At 45.1% G+C, this 21,896-nt stretch overlaps 1 protein-coding gene across 2 annotated transcripts in view; it reads right to left on the bottom strand.

Moving 5' to 3' along the window:
- CLPB (ClpB family mitochondrial disaggregase) overlaps nucleotides 1–21,896 on the bottom strand; it is a 151,893-nt gene that overhangs the window by 23,891 nt on the left and 106,106 nt on the right. For both annotated transcript variants that reach the window (XM_002754832.6, XM_009007492.5), the window contains 2 exons: nucleotides 19,342–19,439; nucleotides 3,816–3,930 (listed from right to left, as the gene is read on the bottom strand). In XM_002754832.6, the coding sequence (XP_002754878.1) occupies nucleotides 3,816–3,930; nucleotides 19,342–19,439 (213 nt within the window). The remainder of the gene's footprint in view (nucleotides 1–3,815; nucleotides 3,931–19,341; nucleotides 19,440–21,896) is intronic.

Below are 21,896 nucleotides of genomic sequence, written 5' to 3'. Positions count from 1 at the left end.
TTTCAGTTATTTTTAAATGTACAACAAAAGACCAAGGTTTTGAATGTCTCAACAGGCAACGTGGAAGGGCGGGGCAGTCTAGGCAACCAGAAAACACAGCATGCTACTTCAGAAGTAGCATGATGTGGGGTGGAACTACAAGCAGTTTTTTAAGCTTATCACAACAACTCTGGGCCGGTCGTGATGGCTCACGCCTGTAATCCCAGCACTTTGGAAGGCTGAGGCAGGCAGATCATGAGGTCAGGGGTTCAAGACCAACTTGGCCAACATGGTGAAACCTCATCATTTCTACTAAAAATACAAAAATTAGCTGGGCATGGTGGTGGGCACCTGTAATCCCAGCTACTTGGGAAGCTGACGCAGGAGAAGCATTTGAACTTGGGAGGCAGAGACTGCACCATTGCACTCCAGCCTGGGTGTCAGTGCTAGACTATGTATAAAAAAAAAAAAAAAATCACTGCAACTTCACAACCCAGGGATGATCTGGATGGAAGGTTCAGAAAAGTACAGAGCTTGGGAAGATCACGTTTTTGGACTGGTCAAAGAGGGAAGTGAAACATGAGATCTGGTGGTGAGCCCTGGTGGCTATATGCAATCCTTCTGTAATATACAATATGCGCCATACTCTGGCAGAGCAGAACATGTGAGGTGGCAGAGCTTCCCCGGGGGAGTGAGTGACTTCAGAGGGTCAACTGGGACCAGGTCAGAAGGAGTTCCAAGAAAGCTGCAGGGTATGTGCAGGCTGACCTGCTGTCCAGGAGAGGCTTCCTTAGAGCAGGTCTGGAGAATGGCCTGCCCACCCCTGGGGTCAAAGGTCAAGAAGTATGGCTGTTATGAGCTATTCTATAGTTATATTCCCAGTACGCTGTGAGATACTGGAGAGCAGGTGTTGCAGCTTCTCTTTTTTACCTTGGGGCACATCCTAGAGCCCATGAGGGCCTGGGCTATGGGGGCCATTCCCTGGAGATGGACAAGGGACCAGACGAAATTCTTTAATTTGACAAACTGCACTAAGCATCCACTTTGAGCAGGATGCTGTGCCAGGAAGTGGAAGCATAAAAATGATTAAGTCACATTATCTCCCCTCAAGGAGCCTGTAGTCAGTTGCTCCTGAGCTGAGTTAGGCTAAGTAAAAACCAGCTAGTGTGTGGGTTGGTGTGGGGTGGGGAAGGGCCAGAAGGAAAGGACTGCAAGCAGAGAGGGTGGCAGACAAATGCAGGCAGGAAATCAACACAGTATGTACAGGAGGCAGGGGCAGGCCACTGTGGCTGGTGCATGCATCAAAGCAGGGAGCTGCAGCAGCAGGCCTGCATGCCAGGTTAGGGCAGCAAGGAACAGGCAAAGGTTTTAAATGGGGAGTGGCACTGTTAGATATGTGTTTTGCAAAGATCACTCAGCTGGTGAGGAGAACTGATTCTAGGGGAAGGAAAGGAGGCAGGGACACCAGTGAGGGGGCTGCCTGGTTCAGACGGGAGACTCTGACACCCTGAGTTAGGGCAGCGGTATTAGGAACAGAGCAGAAAGGCCAGGTGCTCAATCCTTCATGGGCTGTAAAGGGGGAGGGCACAGGAGGGGCCAAGGAAGCATCTGAGTTTCTATTTAGGAGTCCAGTGAATGGTGGTCTCTACACAGATGGCAACACAGGAGATGGGCAGCCTGGGGAGGGGGAGGAGTCTGGTTCTGAATGTCCTGAATAGACAGCTGGTTGCCTTTCTGAGAAGAATGGTGGGGCTTAGAGGTGCTGAGCTCCCAGGAGGTCTGTCCAACAGGGTAGGAGCTGCCTTTCCTTGTGACCGAGAGCAACTCTGGATTCTGGAAGGAGAGCCTCATTTTCAATGCCAAAGCTCTGGCTTGCAGGTTGTCCTGGTTTGGCTCCAGTGGCCCTAGACCAGAGAGGCCATGAGGGCCTGGGCTGTGGGGCTGACACTTTATCTCCTCCATTTATAAGGTGGTAACTGTGCGCCAGCCTTGCTAGAGGTCCTGCAGCTGGGGATCACACTGATAAATTCACTGTATTACTTTGCACAAATCAATATCCCAGCACTTACCAGGGGTTGATGTGACCAAAATTGGTTTCAGCCAATTCGTGAGGGTAATAAATGGCCATTTATCAAATCAATTCATTCTGCGGCACTTCTCTGGCTGCCCATCCTCATGGTACCCATGGGGTGCCAAGCTCCATCCAGCCAGTCCCTAGCACACATGTGACACTAGCTTAGAGAACTCAGGGAGGCCTGGTGTAGTCTCTAGATCCACCTCACTCTCCTGGACCTGCTTCAGCTTGAGGTCCTGAGGTGCTGGGTGCTGCTTGCCTACTATAAGTTCTGACCCAGAGAGTGTTTCATGCTTCAGCTGGGCTGCTGGCAGCTGCAATCACCAGGCTGCCTTATTCCCTCATGCTTGGGTTTAGAAGCCTCTGGGAGCTGGTCACAAGGACTGAGCATGGCTGTGAACATTACCATTATGATTCCCAGCTGCAGGGCTTCTCAGCAAGGTGGATGCAGTAACTTCCTTACAATGGAGGTTTAAAAGCACCAACCCCATAATCCAGGCATACCACACGACCAGGTAGAGTCTTCCTGGGGCAGTGGTATTTTAAACTTCAGCTGAGTGTAAGAATCACCTGGAGGGCCTGTTAACACACAGATCCCAGAATGTTTGATTCCACAGGTGTGGGATGAGCCTGAGATCTGATTTTTAACAGGTTCCCAAAAGATAGTGATGCCACTGGTCCAGAGACCATGCTTTTAGAACCACTGTGTTGGCAGATGCACCTTTGTCTTGGCCTGGCCCATGGTTCCTCTTCCCTTGCCTCATCTATCTGAAATCAAGCCCGAGGAATGGCACTCCAGAGTCAGAGAACAAATATGAGGCCACTGTATTCAGCAGACCTTAGTTTTAATTATCTGCTAGTGGGATTTGCACAAGCAGGAGGGTCATTACATTAGGGGTTATACCAGAGGGCAGTCTGGCTCCCAGGGGTCAAAGTATGGAAATAAGAGCTTCAGGGGTAGAGAAGACTCAAAAGTTGTTCAGGGTATTTTGTGTAACATTGGGCCAGCTGCTGACAAACTATCTGGAAGTGATAGCAGAGTCCCAGATGGGGACATAAGTTCTGGCTCAGCTGCTACGTTGCTAGTGACAGACAAGCTCCTACCCCTCTCTGGATCTCAATTCTCCCACTTGTAAAACGGGTTGAGGCCAGGTGCAGTGGCTCACATCTGTAATCCCAGCACTTTGGGAGGCTGAGATGGGTGAATCACAAGTTCAAGACCAGCCTGGCCAAGATGGTGAAACCCTGTCTCCACTAAAAATACAAAAATTAGCCGGGCGTGGTAGCGGGTGCCTGTAATCCCAGCTACTGGGGAGGCTGAGGCAGAGAATTGCTTGAACCCAGGAGGCAGAGGTTGCAGTGAGCCAAGAGAGTGCCACTGCATTCCAGCCTGGGCAACAGAAAGACTCTATCTCCAAAAAAAAAAAAGAAAATGGGGTTGAGGATAGCAGACCACCAGGTGAAGGTCAGATTTAAATTCTATGCATAGGAAAGCAGCCTCGAGCAAGTGATTTAGATATTCTGTGTCTCAGCTTTCTCATCTGTAAAATGATTTAGCGGTACCAACCTCAGAGGATTGCTATAAGGATTAAATGACATGACATGCAGAGAGCTTATAACAATGTCTGGCATATAGGTAGGACTCAACAAATGCTAACTTTTAATATTACTCACTGCACCTATCCAGTTTGGTGTCAACAGGATGTACACCTCACTGCAGCAGAGCATGCCTGCTGCCCTTTCTGGGGTCTCACACACTCACCAGCACCCACTGTGGCGATGGCGCTCTCCTGGCCAATGATGTGCTCCTTCAGTCGCTGCTCCAGGGGGAAGCGGCGCCGCTCCTCAGCCTCACGCTTTCGCTGCTTCTCTTGGTGCTGTGGGGAGAGAGGGCAAATGGTTCAGGGCTGCCGGGTCCATAGTACCATAGCTTCATTCTATCCCCCAACTCAGGGGGAAAACACAGGTCTGGGTTTCCAGGGGTCCTCCTTCATAGCTGTGGCTCATGGTCACTGGGGGCTGCTGGTCCAGCCCTTCGCACTCTCTGCTCAGGTGGCTGCCACTCAGGGGTCTCGGCTCACTCTGCTGGTAGAATAAGTACTGCTAGCAGATTAACCCTGGCTCTGGAGGCTGACAGAAGACCTGGGTGCAATCCCAGCTTTCTCACTTACAAGATGTGCTTATCACCTATAGCAAGTTATTTCACCTCAGTTTTCTCATCAGCATCAGCAAATTGGGGATTAAATATTAATATGATGATGTATGTAATAGGCCTAGCATCATGCTTGGCATGGAGTAAGTGCTTACTAAGTATAAATTCCTTTCTCTTTCGTCTTGAAAAACTTGTTGTTGTTCAAAAGAGAGCTATGGGCAGCAGGAGAAGCCTGGGCTTGGTCGCCCCACACAGAAGAGTAGGGTTGGGGCTTGCCCTCAGGCAGCTCAAAGTCAGGTGACAGGCATGGCCTGCACACAAATACTTCACGACCATTTTCCTCAAGGGTTCAAAGCATGAATGTTTATCTCTAGCACTGTATCTTTCACCAAAAAACACAAAATCCTACTTGAAAACAAATTTGGCGAATGTCTGTAAGTCTGTCCTCTAAATCAATTATGGGCTCCCCAAGGACAGTCCCTATCTTTGACTCACTGCTATTTCTAGCATGGGTCCTGGCACAGTGGGGCATCTGGTGAGTGTTTGCAAAAGTGACAGATACAAAGAGGAGAGAATGAACAGCTAGATGGGGCGGTAGTGTAGGAATAGAGAAAGGAAGGACACAAAAGTGTGGAACATCCATTGGAGGGCTTTTTGGGGAACAGGAGGCTTGGAGAAGCTGGAGGAGGACTGGGCCAGGAGGGACCTGTGGGACTGTCTGGAAAACAGGCAGGGAGGGGCGAGGGCAGGGGCCTGATGGTAGAGTATTTGTGGAAGTTAGGAGCTGGAGGGGAAGGAAGCAGATCTTGAACTGGAAAAGAATGACCAGGTCTTTAGGAGGCTCCTTTCCCCCAAGCCTGTAACACTAACATCTTTCTGGAAAGAGAGCTGTCAAAGTAAGGCCCTGTCACAAAACTTGTGGTTGCAGACTGCTCCTGTGGGCAGAGTGGATAAAAAATACCTACTGCTTGGGCAGTGTTTTCCTGTTACAGTAGTGACCTTGACAGAAGTTAAAAAAAATAAATAGCAAACAATCCAATTTTGGCTGTTGCTATCAGTCTGTAACTGAAAGCTCCCATCAGTCCTGGGGTTTCATATGGAGCAATAATTCGGTGCCATTCCCAATGGAGTGACACTTGCCGGTTGGAATCCAGAGTGTCACTGTGTAGCTCCCTCAGGCGCCACATACATCACTTGGCTCTGCCGACTTCAGCTACAGATCTGCTTTTTCCTCCTCCCTGCCCACCCAGCCCCACTCAGCACTTAGGTCCACTGGGCTGGAGGCTCTGATGGTGAGATGCACACATATTGGCTGGGACAGTGCCAGCTTGCAGTCGGGAGGTCATGGAAGGAGCCTGAAAGGATGGAAGCTGGCATGCAGGGGTTTGTTGGGTCAGTTTCCTCACTTCCCTTCAGTGATGAGTCCCAGAATACGCCTGCCTCTGGGCCTTTGCTGACACTATTACCCCACCACAAAGATCTTCTCTCTTCCCACCATCCTCCAACATGGTACTGTCTAGGGAGTCTGTTGTAAGGCTGTGTGCCTATTCGAGGCCTTGGGACCTCTGGTGCACTTAAATAACTTCCTGTTTGTCTCTCCTTCCTGCACCATGAGGTCAGTGGTTACAAGACCAGGTTTATTCATCTCTATAGTTCCAGCACCTAGCAAAGGGCCTGGCTCACAGCAGGCATCAATTTGTGTTGCTAACTGAATAAAGGTGACTACCGTTTGTGGAATGGCTGCTGTATGCCAGGCACTGTACTCAGCACCTGATACACAGCATCTGCTTTCATTCTTCGGCTATCTCCATCTGAAGTTTGGCTCTTCTTTTGGCTTACAGTAAGGCAAATTGAGTAGAAAAACATGCTTTGCTCCAGACAGACCTGAGTTCACCCCTCAACCTTATTTACTCCCTGGTTAGCTAATTTTGGGGAAGTTAGCCTCCTAGAATCTTAGTTTTCCTCATTAGAATGCAGGGTAGTACTCATAGTTCTGGCTTGTAGGATCCTTGTGGAATGCCAGTGAGGATTAAATGAGATAATGGATTAATATAGAAGTTCTTAGCAAGTCTCTGGCACATAGCATTAAGTAAGAGGCAGTCTGAGTGACCAAAATGGCTACCTCATACCTAACCTTTATTAAGCCTTTGACAGATGTCACCCTCCTTCTCCTTCACTGCATTTTAATAACAGATTGTCTAATCCAGTCCTTTTTTGTTTTTGGTACTGGAATCCTTTAATTAATTTACCTGTGGGTGGAATTCCACAGATAAAGAAGAGTTACTCTGCTCAAGCAGAAGGCAGGAGCCAAGTAAACTCGGTTGCTACCACTGCCGAGAAGCGGTTCTCGGGGCTCCTTCTCTAGGAACCCTAGGTCTGCAGTATGCAGTCTCAACGCTTGCCCGGCTCTGGAGGTGCATCCAGTGCCTGACGTGGCTCATCTCTACTGTCAGTCTCCCTTACATGAGAGAGAATTCCACTTCTGGGTACTTTCCATCCATTGGCCTGTGGGGCCTCACAGAACATATCTTTTCCCTTTGCTACAGGCAAAGTCTAACATAACTTTTCTTTCCACTTTGTTGATTCAGGTATGACCATTATGGCCTCCCTACGTCTTCTCTAGGGAAACACTTCTACTTCCTGTAACTCTTCTTCAGTGTCATGGTTTCAGGTTGTTTGATATTTCTGTTTATTTACTGGGCAAGGCTGGGTGCGGTGGCTCATGCCTGTAGTCCTAGCACTTTGGGAGGCCGAGGCAGGCAGATCAACTGAGGTCAGGAGTTTGACACCACCCTGACTAACATTGTGAAACCCCTGTATTTCTGTACTAGAAATACAAAATTTAGCCTGGCATAGTGGTGGGCGCCTGTAATCCCAGCTACTTGGGAGGCTGAGGCAGAACTGCTTGAACCCGGGAGGCGGAGGTTGCAGTGAGCTGAAATTATGCCACTACACTCCAGCCTGGGTGACACAGGGAGACCCTGTTTCACAAAAAAAAAAAAAAAAAAAAAAAAGAGGAAACATTTACTGGGCAAAGGAAAAGAGAAAGAGTCCTTGACTTCTATGGATGTGACAGGTGGTGTGGGGAGTTACACCATGAACTGGTTAGTTTTCCAGGAGCTTTCTAGATGGTCTTGGGAAAGGTTCAAACTATGGCCTAAATCTTAGCACATTGTGATTCTTCCCAGGCTGGAATCCCAAATATCTATGAAAATTCAGAAAAACCCTGGAAAATCGATCAGACTTCTTGATAAAAATGTGTAAGACACTGGAATTGATGCCTGCTGTGAAAATTATGCTTCATGCTCTTTTCACAGTGCTTAGTACAGAGTTTGTACTAAACAACACATTAAATGAATGAATGACTTTTAAAGGCATGAGCCATGTGCCCAGCCTTGTGAAGGTTAGCCAGTGGAGTAAACTAGAGAAGGAAAATACCTGATATGTATATATTCTCTTTGGAGGAGAGGAGATAGACGGATGGGAGAAGGAGCTTGCTAAGGGCTCCATAAATACAGGCTACTATGGTTCCTGTCTCTTTGAGGAGATGGGGAGGAAGGCTATAAGACTGAGTTCAAGGCTCTGCTTGGATAGGGATCCACTAAAGGAGAAGATAAGGCAGGAATTCAGCCTGCAGAAGCAGAGGGCCTGAGCTGAGAGAGGCATTGTAAGAGAGCCACCCAGGAGAGCAGGAGTGGGGGAGTGAGCATCTTCTTAATAAAAGCCACACACAATTAGCTTCAGAAGCCCTCACCTGGAGCCGGCAGCAACCAGCTTCCCATGCTGCATCTTGGCTGGATAATCGCAGTCACTGGTTTCCATCAGTCTTGATTTAATATGGCACCCCTCCTGGCTGTGAGTGCATTTACAGGAAAGGGCTGGGAGGCCAAGGCGAAGCCTAGCTTGGCTTGCTCTGCTCAGAGGTGGGTGGCTGGGCTGAGTGGCTCTGCAGGGGAAGGTTACAGAAGGGATATGGCAGGCATCCCAACTGTTGGGCATCCGTCAGGGGAGAGGTCTGATGGTGAACCTGGCAGTGTGTTCACCATAGGGGTGGTGGGTAGGCAGAACAAGACCCTGGGCAAGAATGGGAAGGTAGGTATGGAGCGAAAAGAGATGAGAGGCCAAGCTGTAGTTTACCTCTCAAGGGGAGGTCAGGCCTATAGAGTCCACCTGCTGTTCATGGATAAACTCAGGCATGGTCCATACTCCTGAATCCCTGAATCAGATGGTGACTCATATAGTTGGGGCTTCTACCATGCCCTGAAACGGCATGACATAGAGGCCTGGGAAGAGAGGTCAACAACGGGAACAGGAGGTAACAGATGAGATAGTGGGGGCAGGGATGACGATGGAGAAAATCTGGAGGATGGGAATGATAACAGAGAAGCCCAGGAATGCCAACAAAGAAGTCCAGGGGATGCAGAACAGATGGGAACACAAGACTGACAGATGAGAGAGGCACCTAAGGGATGCGAAAGTCTCTTAAACTATCCACAAAGTACACATCCCAGGAGGAGAAGGCTGGGTACAAAGCAGGTGTCAGCCCCTTCACACTTGGTAATCACTAGGTCGGCATCCCAGATTCCATACTCCTCTCTTCCATCCATCCTCCTTTTGCTGCTAAAGCCATATTTTAAACATGTAAATCTGATCATGTCACTCCTCTGCAAATAGCTAGGTGGATCAGAGACAAGACTGATGAGAGACGGTTAAGAGTGGCTAAAGTGAGAAAATGAGTCTGTGCTCTTCTCAGTGCATCATATCAGAGGCATGTGATGTTGCTTTACCTCATAACTGCTTGTGTTAACTTCCATCACTAGGTTAAGGTGGCGGCTGCTAGGTTTCTTGACTATTATTTTTCCCTTTGTAATTAAAAAGTATCTTGTGGGGAGATACTTTGACACTGTGAAATAATCCTGTTACTTACTCCTCAAACTTCAACTCATTAATTTTATCTTTCACTAATTTGGGACTGGCTGTTTTAATCCTCATAGCCCTATGAAGTTGATAGCATCATCATCCCTATTATACGGAGATTAAATACATTCAAGCAGGGTTCTACCAGCAGCAAGTGTAGAGACAGAACACTAACCCTTGCAGTCTGACTCCAAAGCCTGCACTGTTGCACTGTCCACTTGGAGATAAGGAAAGACTTGTCTTCAGGGAGTTCACAGTCTGTTTAAGAAAATTAGATTTAAAAGAGAAATTTTCTATCTGTTAGAAGTATTAGTACTTCTAGTAAAGGGCTACCTGATAAATTTATTGAAAATAAACCCCACAGGGTGTTCTTGCCAGAAATGCATAATCTGAGTTGAATCACAATGAAACATCAGACAAACCCAAACGAGGGACATTCTACATAACAACCAACTTGCACTCATTAAAATGTCAAGGTCCACTTTTGAATGGGCTTGTTTTTTTCTTGTAAATCTGTTTTAGTTCTTTGTAGATTCTGGATATCACCCCTTTGTCAGATGGGTAGACTGCAAAATTTTTTCCCATTCTGTTGGTTGCCAATTCACTCTAGCAACTGTTTCTTTTGCTGTGCAGAAGCTGTGGAGTTTGATTAGGTCCCATTTATCTATTTTGGCTTTTGTTGCCAATAATTTTGGTGTTTTGGTCATGAAGTCCCTGTCTACGCATATGTCCTGAATGGTTTTGCCTAGATTTTCTTCTAGGGTTATTTCTTTCTTTATTTATTTAAATGCATTTTAGGTTTTGGGGTACATGTGAAGAACATGCAAGATTGTTGCATAGGTACACGCATGGCAATGTGATTTGCTGCCTTCCTCCCCTTCACCTATATCTGGCATTTCTCCCCATGCTATCTCTCCCCAACTCCCCACCCCCTGCTGTCCCCCCCCATTCCCCCCAACAGACCTCAGTGTGTGATGCTCCCCTCCCTGTGTCCATGTGTTCTCATTGTTCAACACCGCCTATGAGTGAGAATATGTGGTATTTCATTTTCTGTTCTTGTGTCACTGTGCTGAGAATGATGGTCTCCAGGTTCATCCATGTCCCTACAAAGGACACTAACTCATCATTTTTTATAGCTGCATTATATTCCATGGTGTATATGTGCCACATTTTCCCAGTCCAGTCTATCATCGATGGGCATTTGGGTTGGTTCCAGGTCTTTGCTATTGTAAACAGTGTTGCAATGAACATTTGTGTGCATGTGTCCTTATAGTAGAACGATTTATAATCCTTTGGATATATACCCAGTAATGGGATTGCTGGATCAAATGGAATTTCTATTTCTAGGTCCTTGAGGAATCGCCATACTGTCTTCCAGAATGGTTGAACTAATTTACACTCCCACCAACAGTGTAAAAGTGTTCCTGTTTCTCCACATCCTCTCCAGCATCAGTTGTCTCCAGATTTTTTAATGATCGGCATTCTAACTGGTGTGAGATGGTATCTCAATGTGGTTTTGATTTGCATTTCTCTAATGACCAGTGATAATGAGCATTTTTTCATATGTTTTTGGCCTCATGTATGTCTTCTTTTGTAAAGTGTCCGTTCATATCCTTTGTCCACTTTTGAATAGGCGTTTTTGTTTGTTTGTTTGTTTTGTAAATCTGTTTTAGTTCTTTGTAGATTCTGTATATCAGCCCTTTGTCAGATGGGTAAACTGCAAAAATTTTTTTCCCATTCTGTTGGTTGCCGATTCACTCTAATGACTGTTTCTTTTGCTGTGCAGAAGCTGTGGAGTTTGATTAGGTCCCATTTGTCTATTTTGGCTTTTGCTGCCAATGCTTTTGGTGTTTTGGTCATGAAGTCCTTGCCTACTCCTATGTCCTGAATGGTTTTGCCTCGATTTTCTTCTAGGGTTTTTATGGTGTTAGGTCTTAGGTTTAAGTCTTTAATCTATCTGGAGTTAATTTTAGTGTAATGTGTCAGGAAGGGGTCCAGTTTCTGCTTTCTGCATATGGCTAGCCAGTTTTCCCAACACCATTTATTAAACAGGGACTCCTTTCCCCATTGCTTGTTTTGTCACGTTTGTCAAAGATCGGATGGTTGCAGATGTGCTGTGTTGCCTCCGATGCCTCTGCTCTGTTCCATTGGTCTATATCTCTGTTTTGGTATCAGTACCATGCTGTTTTGATTACTGTAGCCTTGTAGGATAGTTTGAAGTCCAGTAGTGTGATGCCTCCTGCTTTGTTCCTTTTGCTTAGAATTGACTTGGCTGTGCGGGCTCTCTTTTGGTTCCATGTGAAGTTTAAGGTGGTTTTTTCCAGTTCTGTGAAGAAGGTCATTGGTAGCTTGATGGGGATAGCACTGAATCTGTAAATTACTTTGGGCAGTATGGCCATTTTCACGATATTGATTCTTCCTAACCATGAACGTGGAATGTTTCTCCATCTGTTTGTGTCCTCTCTGATTTCGTTGAGCAGTGGTTTGTAGTTCTCCTTGAAGAGGTCCTTTATATTCCTTGCTAGTTGTATTCCTAGGTATTTTATTCTCTTTATGGCAATTGTAAATGGCAGTTTGTTCTTGATTTGGCTCTCTTTAAGTCTGTTACTGGTATATAGGAATGCTTGTGATTTTTGCACATTGATTTTGTATCCTGAGACTTTGCTGAAGTTGCTTATCAGTTTCATGAGATTTTGGGCTGAGACAATGGGGTCTTCTAGATATACAATCATGTCATCTGCAAACAGAGACAATTTGGCTTCCTCCTTTCCTATTTGAATACCCTTTATTTCTTTTTCTTGCCTGACTGCTCTGGCTAGAACAGTACTATATTGAATAGGAGTGGTGAGAGAGGGCATCCTTGTCTCGTGCCAGATTTCAAAGGGAGTGCTTCCAGTTTTTGCCCATTCATTATGATATTGGCTGTTGGTTTGTCATAAATAGCTTTTATTGTTTTGAGATACGTTCCCTCAATACCTAGTTTATTGAGGGTTTTTAGCATAAAGGGCTGTTGAATTTTGTCAAAGGCCTTCTCTGCATCTATTGAGATAATCATGTGGTTTTTGTCTTTGGTTCTGTTTATGTGGTGAATTACGTTTATAGACTTGCGTATGTTGAACCAGCCTTGCATCCCTGGGATGAATCCTACTTGATCATGGTGGATAAGCTTTTTGATGTGCTGTTGCAATCGGTTTGCCAGTATTTTGTTGAAGATTTTTGCATCTGTGTTCATCATGGATATGGGCCTGAAGTTTTCTTTTCTTGCTGAGTCTCTGCTGGGTTTTGGTATCAGGATATAAACAAGCACTTTACAAAAGAAGACATACATGAGGCCAACAAACATATAAAAAAAATGCTCATCATCAATGGTCATTAGAGAAATGCAAATCAAAACCACATTGAGATACCATCTCATGCCAGTTAGAATGCCGATCATTAAAAAATCTGGAGACAACAGATGCTGGAGAGTATGTGGAGAAATAGAAACACTTTTACACCGTTGGTGGGAGTGTAAATTAGTTCAACCATTCTGGAAGACAGTGTGGCAATTCCTCAAGGACCTAGAAATAGAAATTCCATTTGATCCAGCAATTCCATTACTGGGTATATATCCAAAGGATTATAAATCATTCTACTATAAGGACACATGCACACGAATGTTCATTGCAGCACAGTTTACAATAGCAAAGACCTGGAACCAACCCAAATGCATTGATGATAGACTGGACTGGGAAAATGTGGCACATATACACCATGGAATATAATGCAGCTATAAAAAATGATGAGTTAGTGTCCTTTGTAGGGACATGGATGAACCTGGAGACTATCACTCAGCACAGTGACACAAGAACAGAAAATGAAATACTGCAGGTTCTCACTCATAGGCAGGTGTTGAACAATGAGAACATATGGACACAGGGAGGGGAGCATCACACACTGAGGTCTGTCGGGGGGAAACAGGGGAGGGACAGCGGGGGGTGAGGAGTTGGGGAGAGAGAGCATGGGGAGAAATGCCAGATATAGGTGAAGGGGAGGAAGGCAGCAAATCACACTGCCACGTGTGTACCTATGCAACAATCTTGCATGTTCTTCACATGTACCCCAAAACCTAAAATGCCATAAAAAAATGTCAAGGTCCTGAAAGCCAGGGAAAGACTGAGGAAACCATTCCAGATTATATGTTTTGTTTTTGTGTTTGATTGCCACATCATCATGTTTGGACCATTTCAGATTAAAGAGACATGATAACCAAATGCAACTTGGATTTTGAAACTGTCTTTTCTTGTAAGGAGAATTATTAGGACAACTTGTGAGGTCTGAATAATATCTGTAGATTAGTTAGTATCAATATTAATGCCCTGATTTTGATGATTATACTGAGGTTTTATAAGAAAATGTCCTCGTTTTTTAAGGAAATACATACAAATATTTAGGGGTAAAGGGGCATCATGTGTAAACTTATTCTCAAATCATTCAGAAAAAAATTATAGATATCCTTATATGTATTATTTATGTGCATAAATAAAGCAAGTATAATAAAATGTTAACAGTTGGGAATCTAGATGAAGGATTTATAGGAACTAACTGTACTATTTCTATAATTCTGCAAAAATAAAAATATCAGGATAATGCCTACCCTTGGGGCGTGAGTCTGGAAGGGAGTCTGAGGAAGGCTTTTGGGGTGCTTCTAACAGTCTATTTCTTGATAAGGTGTGTCTTGTTTGTGAAAATACAGTGAGCTGTACATTCCTGGTATGTGCATCTTATACAAGTATATTTCAATAAAATCCTTTTAAAAGTTAAAAAAAAGGCCAGGCATGGTGGCTCATGCCTGTAATCTCAGTACTTTGGGAGGCTGAGGTGGGTGGATCACTTGGGGACAGGAGTTTGAGACCAGCCTGGCCAACATGGTGAAACCTGTCTCTACTAAAAATATAAAAATTAGCTGGTTGTGGTGGGTGGCCCTGTAATCCCAGCTACTTGGGAGGCTGAGGTAGGAGAATCGCTTGAACCTGGGAGAAGGAGGTTGCAGTGAGCCGAGATTGTGCCACTGCACTCAAGTCTGGGCGACAGAGCAAGTCTCTATTTCAAAAACAAGAAAAAAGAAAAAGAAAGTTAAAAAAAAGAGAAAGAGGAAGTTGGTCCCTAAAAAGCACTTAGCACTGTGTCTAGCCCATACCATAGTAACACAGGGTCAAGTACAGAGCTAGGCATATGGCAAGCTGGCACCTGTAATGAGAGGCAAAGCAGAGAATGGGCTGAGCAAGGCCGGGGGGAGGAAGAACATAACCCTCCTACCCTCCTGTGTCCTCCTCCTCTCCCCTCCTGCAGGGCTGCACTCAGTTCTGAGAGGAGCACCCAAGCTCTCAGCCTGGAATGCAGGCCCAGGGGAGTACCACATCCCCAGCTACCCCTGAAGCAAATGAAAAAATAGAGAGAGGAAATGTGCTTGTGATCCTGTCACTGGGATATGCAAATAAAATATATAGGATAGGCCTATCTGCCTAATATTCCTGCCAATGCATTCTTTGGGTGTGATTAAAATGAGCAATAAATTCCTCGTGAGTCTCGGTGCAGTGAGGATTGGGAGTGGAGATGCAGGCTGGCACAAGCACGTTCCCCTCAGCTGAATATTCATCATGGGAGAGCTCCCCATATTTTTGTTTTATCTGCTATCATGTCAACAGAGATATATTTCTACTTCTCCTTCATCTCTTAGTTAAGACATGAAAATGGTCCTGGCTTTAAGAATTAAACTCTCCATCTATTGAAATCCTTCAAAGTGAGACTACAGGCTACCTCCTCTTTGAGGCTTGCCCTGCTCTCTCTCTGACAGGAGGTGATCCACGCTTTCTTGGATACTCCACCAACTCTGAGAACCCTCCTAAGACAAATCGGTCTGCAGGTATCAGAGCTTAGAGTGCCTGTCTCTCCCCCAGCCAGATGGCAAACTCAGGGACAGGGGCTGGGCCTTATCACCTCTGCATATTCTCAGGGGACCTAAGGAGGCTTCGGCGCAGAGGATACTGAGAGAACTGAGGGACAGCCAACAGTGAGGGACACATCATTCAGACCACTTAAGGTGACAGAGATTCTAGGGTAAATGACGTATTTTAAAGGGCAGAATTAAATAAAAAATTAGGCTTATGGATAATTTTAAATGAAGAAATCACCAATAATATTAAGTGAATAAAAACAAATTCCAAATATAGAATAGGATCTTTAGGGCCAAGCAGGAAACAAAAGTGTCTGATTGATAATCAAGGACATAATGCAAGAGGGAATGGGGGGCCCTGGGCTAGAGAGTACATACTCCCAATCCCCAAGCATTAAATTCAAATTTTTGGAAAATGCTGGATGACTATATAAAATGTGGCTGCCAGTTTGACACTCCTGGTATATATGGTAGGCAGCCAACAGCATTTTTTTTTAAAAGGCCATCTATGTAACTACACATAGACATGATCCAGGGAAGGCTAATACAGTGTCATAAGAGGAACCCTCTCATTTTATTCCTAATAGTCACTTATAACAACTTGGTTTTCTGTAAATTATCTGCTTGCTTTCCTACAGCTTCAGTTTTCCCATCTGTGAAACAGGGGTAAGAGGAACGCTCTCATTTTATTCCTAATAGTCACTTATAACAACTTGGTTTTCTGTAAATTATCTGCTTGCTTTCCTGCAGCTTCAGTTTTCCCATCTGTGAAACAGGGGTAATAAGAACTACTTCAAAGGCCACAGGATTAGGAAAAATATATATTTGAGCACCTATCACAGTACCTAGATGCATTTGATAAAACAGTATCTACTATTGTTATAAATAATTAAGACTATTAATAGTGGTTATGTCTGGTGGGAGGGCTAGAGTGCTTTGAATTAAATTCAGCTCAGTTGTCATCTCTTCCAGGAAGCCTTCCTTGATAAGTCATACCATCAGTGGTGTCATGGCTTACTTGCCTGTCTCCCTATCAAACTGTAGCTCCCTGAGTGTTTTACTCATCAGTCTTCTTCCCATCTAGCCCAGAGCCTGTCACGGAGATGTCATTTATAAATATGTACTATATTATTTAATTCTCTTCATTTTACTTTCTTTATATCTCTAAAACTTCTATAATGAGACATATGACTTTAATACAAGTTTTCTATGAGCATAATTTGACTACGAGTGGTAGATGTAGGTGGAGGAGGCTAGGCTGGGTGGCAGGGGGATGCTGGGTGGACAGAAGGGGAGCCAGATAAGATCAGAGTGGCAGCAACCCATGTCTAGACAAAGAGCCAGGAGATGAGGCCCAGGCTGGAGCTTCAAAAGCCTCCAGGCCTGAGTCATTATGTTACAGATGGAGGGCCTGAACTCAGAGACAGCTGCTTCTTACTTACTCACAGTTTTGAAGAGGTAGCTTTGTGCAGTTTGGAGGAATAAAGCAGAACAGAATGAATGCGTGACCAAGTAGATGCTGAACAACTGAGAGAAAGCCGATGCTGCTGACATCCAGGGAGAGCTGAGGGGTGCTTCACATGGGCAGAATCTTATGGGACAGCAGAGCAATTACATGGAGATACTCAGAGGGCACATTCAGGATGGAGAGTCCAGACTGGATGACTGGATAAAGGGATCAAGTGCACAGAGGTGACAACAGATGAAATGGACTTCCAGCTGAGAGCTATGGAATCCCTGGACTGGCTCCAGGTGGTCTTCTTAGCCTCTAAGGCAGACCCTCCATGGTGGGACAGCTGTGTTAGGGGCTCTTCCCTGAAGCTGCTGCCCAATAAGCCTATCGACTCTGGTTTTGCCATGGACTAAATCTCATTCCCTCTCACTCACAGCTGTTCCTGTGCTCCTCCTCTTCTGGCCAGATGCCCCTATGACCATCAGCTTTTTCTCATGGCACAGTACCTCTTGCCACCCTTCTGCCCTTCTTTATACAGATTCTAAGAGGGCAGTGTCTACTTAGAATACGGTGTCTCATGCTCCAGGAGGGTCTGACCAGCACAGGGGATTGCAACCAACTGCCATTTGTTCACTCTGGACATTAGCCCTGTAATAATGTGGCCAACATCAAGCCACTTCCCTTGGGCAGCCAAATTTTGTTAAGGGTTCCTCAGTAAGCCTAACCCCTCCATCAGCGCTGGCACTAATGGGCCTGTTCTCTTGCTTCAATAGCCAGACCAGTGCCTGCTCTATGTTACACAAGCTCAAAAACCACAGGTACTCTTGGTCAAGTCCAGGGCTGGTCTCTCAGGGGACAGCAAATGGGCTAGAGAGGGGAGCTGATGATGAGAGTGCAGTCCCTAAAGTTATGTGCAACAGTGCTGAGGGATTTCCTTAAGGCTCTTGGGGAAGTTGACCCAATCTCCTGGCCTGTTCCTAGGAGAGAAAAATCTGAACAAAAGGAGAGAAGCACTTGCCTTCTGAAATTTAGCAGTTCTGTCTGGTCACAAGGGCCCCTGGGGATGGATTGTGAAAAGCTAGTCACCCTTCCTAATTCCTTCCCTTCTCTAGAAGAAATTACTGCAAGACAGTTACTAAAAATACCAGGAAGGCAAAATCTGTATGGTTCATGTTGATTACCAAATATTTCCAGCTCTCCCATTCTAGGCACATGGTAGGATTACTTTTCTTGGCTCCCTTATGATTGGTTTGAAACATGGGATTCATTCTGGCTAATGAATAGTGAGTGGAAGGAAGGGCTCTTCCTTCTAGGCTGAGCATTTTACTGTAGCTGTAAGACCCTTCAGAGCATCCTTTTCCCTCTGGCAAGCAACCAGCAACATTCCCATGGGTGGCTGCTCTGCCTGCTGGGATGGCTAAGTGCCTAGGATGAACAGAGCCTGCCCCTCATCCCTAACCACAAGGAACATGCAACATAAGGCAAAAACAAATCTTGTTTTGTTTTAAACCACTGAAATTTGGGGTTGTTACAATAGCAGCATCTAGTTTATACTGACTGATCCACAGACAATCATTTGTTGCCTAGAACCTTAGAAGCCATTTAGTACAATGTTTTCACATCTCAGAAGACCGGGCTTTAATGAGGGGAAGTGCTAGCCCAAGGTCACATGGGCAGTGAGTGGTGAAGCTAAGATTAGAATCCACATCTCTTCAGTCTCAGTCCAGTGAGCTAAGTGCTTGGACTCAGGACAGAGAATATTTGCCACTAGGTGGGACCTGCCACACTGAATCATCTCGAGGTACTTCAGCCACTTTGTGGTTAAGAGACTCCACGATGCTGGAAAGGACATAAGAGCGAAAGTCAAAAACCAGGTCTTCCAGTCCCTGTCCTGCCACCGAACCTACCACATGACCTTGTAGTCAAGCTTATTATGTTCAGTTTTGATGCTAATTCACTCTGGGACCAAAGGCAAGCCACATCACAGGCCTGGGCTCCAGTTTCTCCAGGAGTAAAATAAGTCAGTTGATTTAGGTTTCAGAGATTGAAACTTGTGCCAACAGCAGAGTCCACTCAGAGGCTGCCCCAGGAGGGAAGGGCAGGCCATGTGGGCAGTGCTCTAGTCCATCTTTCTCCTTCAACTCAAACAACTCAATTTTCTTCTGATTTATTGGTTTGTGCTTTTGTAAGATTTCCCATTACTGGACTTGATTTCTAAGGTCCCTGCCAGCTCTGAGATTTGTGATTCTAGTTCTTGGATTCTGTCCAGTAGTTCCTGAGTTACAGCTCTATGGCTGGGAGAGGTGGAAGACTTAGCCCTGTTCTCAGGGAGTTCAAAAGTTTGGTTGAGAAGACAGAATTAGAATGGAGGATTTTTTGGCTCAGATTCTATTTTGGCTCAGATTCTATACCAGGCTCTCTGGAGTGTGTGTGGAGGGGAAAGGTGAAGGAATAGTTCTAGAAAGAGTGATGACAGGAAAAGATGGTTTGTTGAGGCTTTAGAACATGAGGCCTAGGAAAAATGACTATAATCTTTACATGGGCTAAAGATTTTGTCTGGCTAGTACCCCCTCCTCTGAAAAGGACCTATCACTTCATAAATCACATTTAAAGGTAATGCTCAGAAGCCAGAAGTGGCCGAGGCTGCTCCTTGGTCATGACAGGGGCAGCTTCCTATTCTTGATGAGACTGTGGGCTGGATTTGTATTTAAACAGATAATAATCACCTAAGGAGAAGTGGCCTTTGGTGTAAAGCCTGACATAATTGAATGACTGAAAGATTAAATGATGCATGGAGTGTCCATAGGCCTCTTCCCTTCCCTGATACTTACCTTGGCTTCAGAAGTCCTCAGAAGTTTCATCACTTCCCCTTCTCGGGCATAATCCAAGGGTGTGTGTCCCATTTCATTCCGCTGCAGGGGGTTGGCTCCTGGCAAGAGAAGAAGGATAAATGGTCAGAGGCTCTATGAGTGATCAGGGGGACCTCAGCCTTCCCTTGGAGGTGGCTTGGGGCTCTGATTTCTGTTGGGAATGTCCATGGACAGTCACAAATGATGGGAAAAACATGGTACTGGGGCTCCTACAAGTCCATGCACACACGTTCAATAACATATTACACATATACAAATACACACCGCTGAACATGCTAACAAAATATGCCAAATACACAGGTTAATATACCCCAGCACAAATACATGTAAACACACAATTTCATACATGCATTCGTTAATATCCACATTTTCCAATGTATCAGCATACAGATAAACATTCATTCATGAAGCTATATAAAGGGTTCCTTTCTAAGGCAGAGAATATCCCAAATAACAATTAAATGGTTCCCCTTCTTTCTGTTTTCTGCTCCTCTCCTTTTATGCTCTCTTATCTCTGGGCATTTCCTGTCTGTCTGAGTCAGCTGAGTCCCCTGGAAGGACAGGGGCACCATCAGCAACCTGGCTATGCCACTCTAGCTGTCAGTGAGTGAGTGTGTGTGTGTGTCTGGACATTTCTTCCAATCATTAATTCCTGTGACTTAAGGACAAAGACTGAGTATGACAAGAAGAAGGGGTTAGCTCGGGGCCATGTATCTACCTTCTCTCTAAGTAATGACAGGTGACAAGCCTGTATAAACTGTCTACTTTGTGCCAGCCTTGCCAGTAATGGAGGAAAGGTCATTCTGACTCTGTGCTATCACAGCCTTCCCAAAGCCCAGGTTTAAGCACCTCACTCTCTTCAAAAACCATCCATTCCATTCAATTAGGCAGACACTGAATGAATGGGGCCTGAGGACACAGAAGCATCACATCTGGCCCTGCCCTAACGGTACTCCTCTCAAGTCAGGAAGACAGAAACATAATTAGAAAACCGCTTTGTACACAGCAGATGCTCAATAAATGTGTGTTACATGGAACATTAAGGTAATAATTATCTAGTACTTCTTTAGCTTCTTTCTCGCTCAGGAAGTGTTGTCTGAAGTAAAGATGGTTAAGACTCAGACCCTGCCACAGGATACAATGGACTGGCTGGGGATCCAATTAGCACAGAGCATGGCTCAGGTGGGTGTCCAACCACTGTTGATGGATGGTAAAAACCAGTGTTTCTTAATCCAGTATGTGAAAACATTTATATAATGATACAGAAGTATTCCTATTGCAAGTCTCTACTTAAAAAAAGAAATGATCCTAGCTACCTGGGAGGCTGAGGCATGAGAACTGCCTGATCCCAGGAGGCAGAGGTTGTAGTGAGCAGAGATCACACCACTGCACTCCAGCCTGGGCAACAGAGAGAGAGAGAACTTGTCTAATAAACAAACAAACAAACAAAGTATACAATTCAGAGCAGCCGTGGTGGCTCAAGCCTGTAATCCCAGCACTTTGGGAGGCCAAGGCGGGCAGATCATGTAGGTCAAGAGATGGAGACCATCCTGGCCAACATAAACCCCACCTCTACTAAAAATACAAAAATTAGCTGGGCATGGTGGCGCATGTCTGTAGTGCCAGCTACTTGGGAGGCAGAGGCAGGAGAATCGCTTGAACCCAGGAGGTGAAGGTTGCAGTGAGCTGAGATCATGCCACTTCACTCCAGCCTGGCAACAGAGCGAGATTCCATCTTAAAAAATAAAAAAGTATACAATTCAGTGGTTTAAAATATAACATTCTTGAACACTTTCACCCCCCTCCAAAAGAAATCTCCTACCCATTATCAGACACTCCCCATACCCCCCAGCCCCAGCAACCATTAGTTTACTTTCTGTCTGTGGATTTGCCTATTCTGGATACTTCATATGAATAGAGTCATATGATATGAGGCCTTTTAGATCTGACTTCTTCAAGCTTACCAGAATGTTTTCAAGGTTCATTCAACATGGCTGAATAATACTCCATTCTGTGGACATACTACATTTTATTTATCTATCAGGTGATGATGGACATTTAAGCTATTTCCTCTTTGGCTATTATATAAACAGTGCAATGAACATACACATACAAGTCTTTGTGTAGATATGTTTTCATGTCTCCTGGGCAGATCATTGGAGTCACGATGTAATAACAGTAACACTGGTATTTATTGAGCACTTACTTTGTGCCAGGCACTGTGCTTGGTACTTTCCATACATTTTATCATTTAATCCTCGAAACTACCCTGAGGGATAGGAATTAAAATCCCCAAGCTATAGGTTCAGAAAAGCGAAATAACTAGCCTGAGGTCACAAAGCTAGCTTTACTTAATTGAACTATGAGTGAAAACAACCCCCAGGTTTTCCTAACTCAAATTCTCTACTCTCACGAGGGTGGCACAATATACCCCCGCTGAAAAAGTTTTCAGTTGGCCTTTGCTTTCAGGACAAAGTGCAACCTCCCTAGGAAGGAGTCTGTCTGTGGTCTTCCTA

Source organism: Callithrix jacchus, chromosome 10 (genome assembly GCF_049354715.1).
Source record: "Callithrix jacchus isolate 240 chromosome 10, calJac240_pri, whole genome shotgun sequence".
Lineage (NCBI taxonomy): Eukaryota > Metazoa > Chordata > Mammalia > Primates > Cebidae > Callithrix > Callithrix jacchus.
The sequence above is the reverse complement of the archived record's forward strand: the minus strand, read 5'-3'. Positions and strand labels throughout refer to the sequence as shown.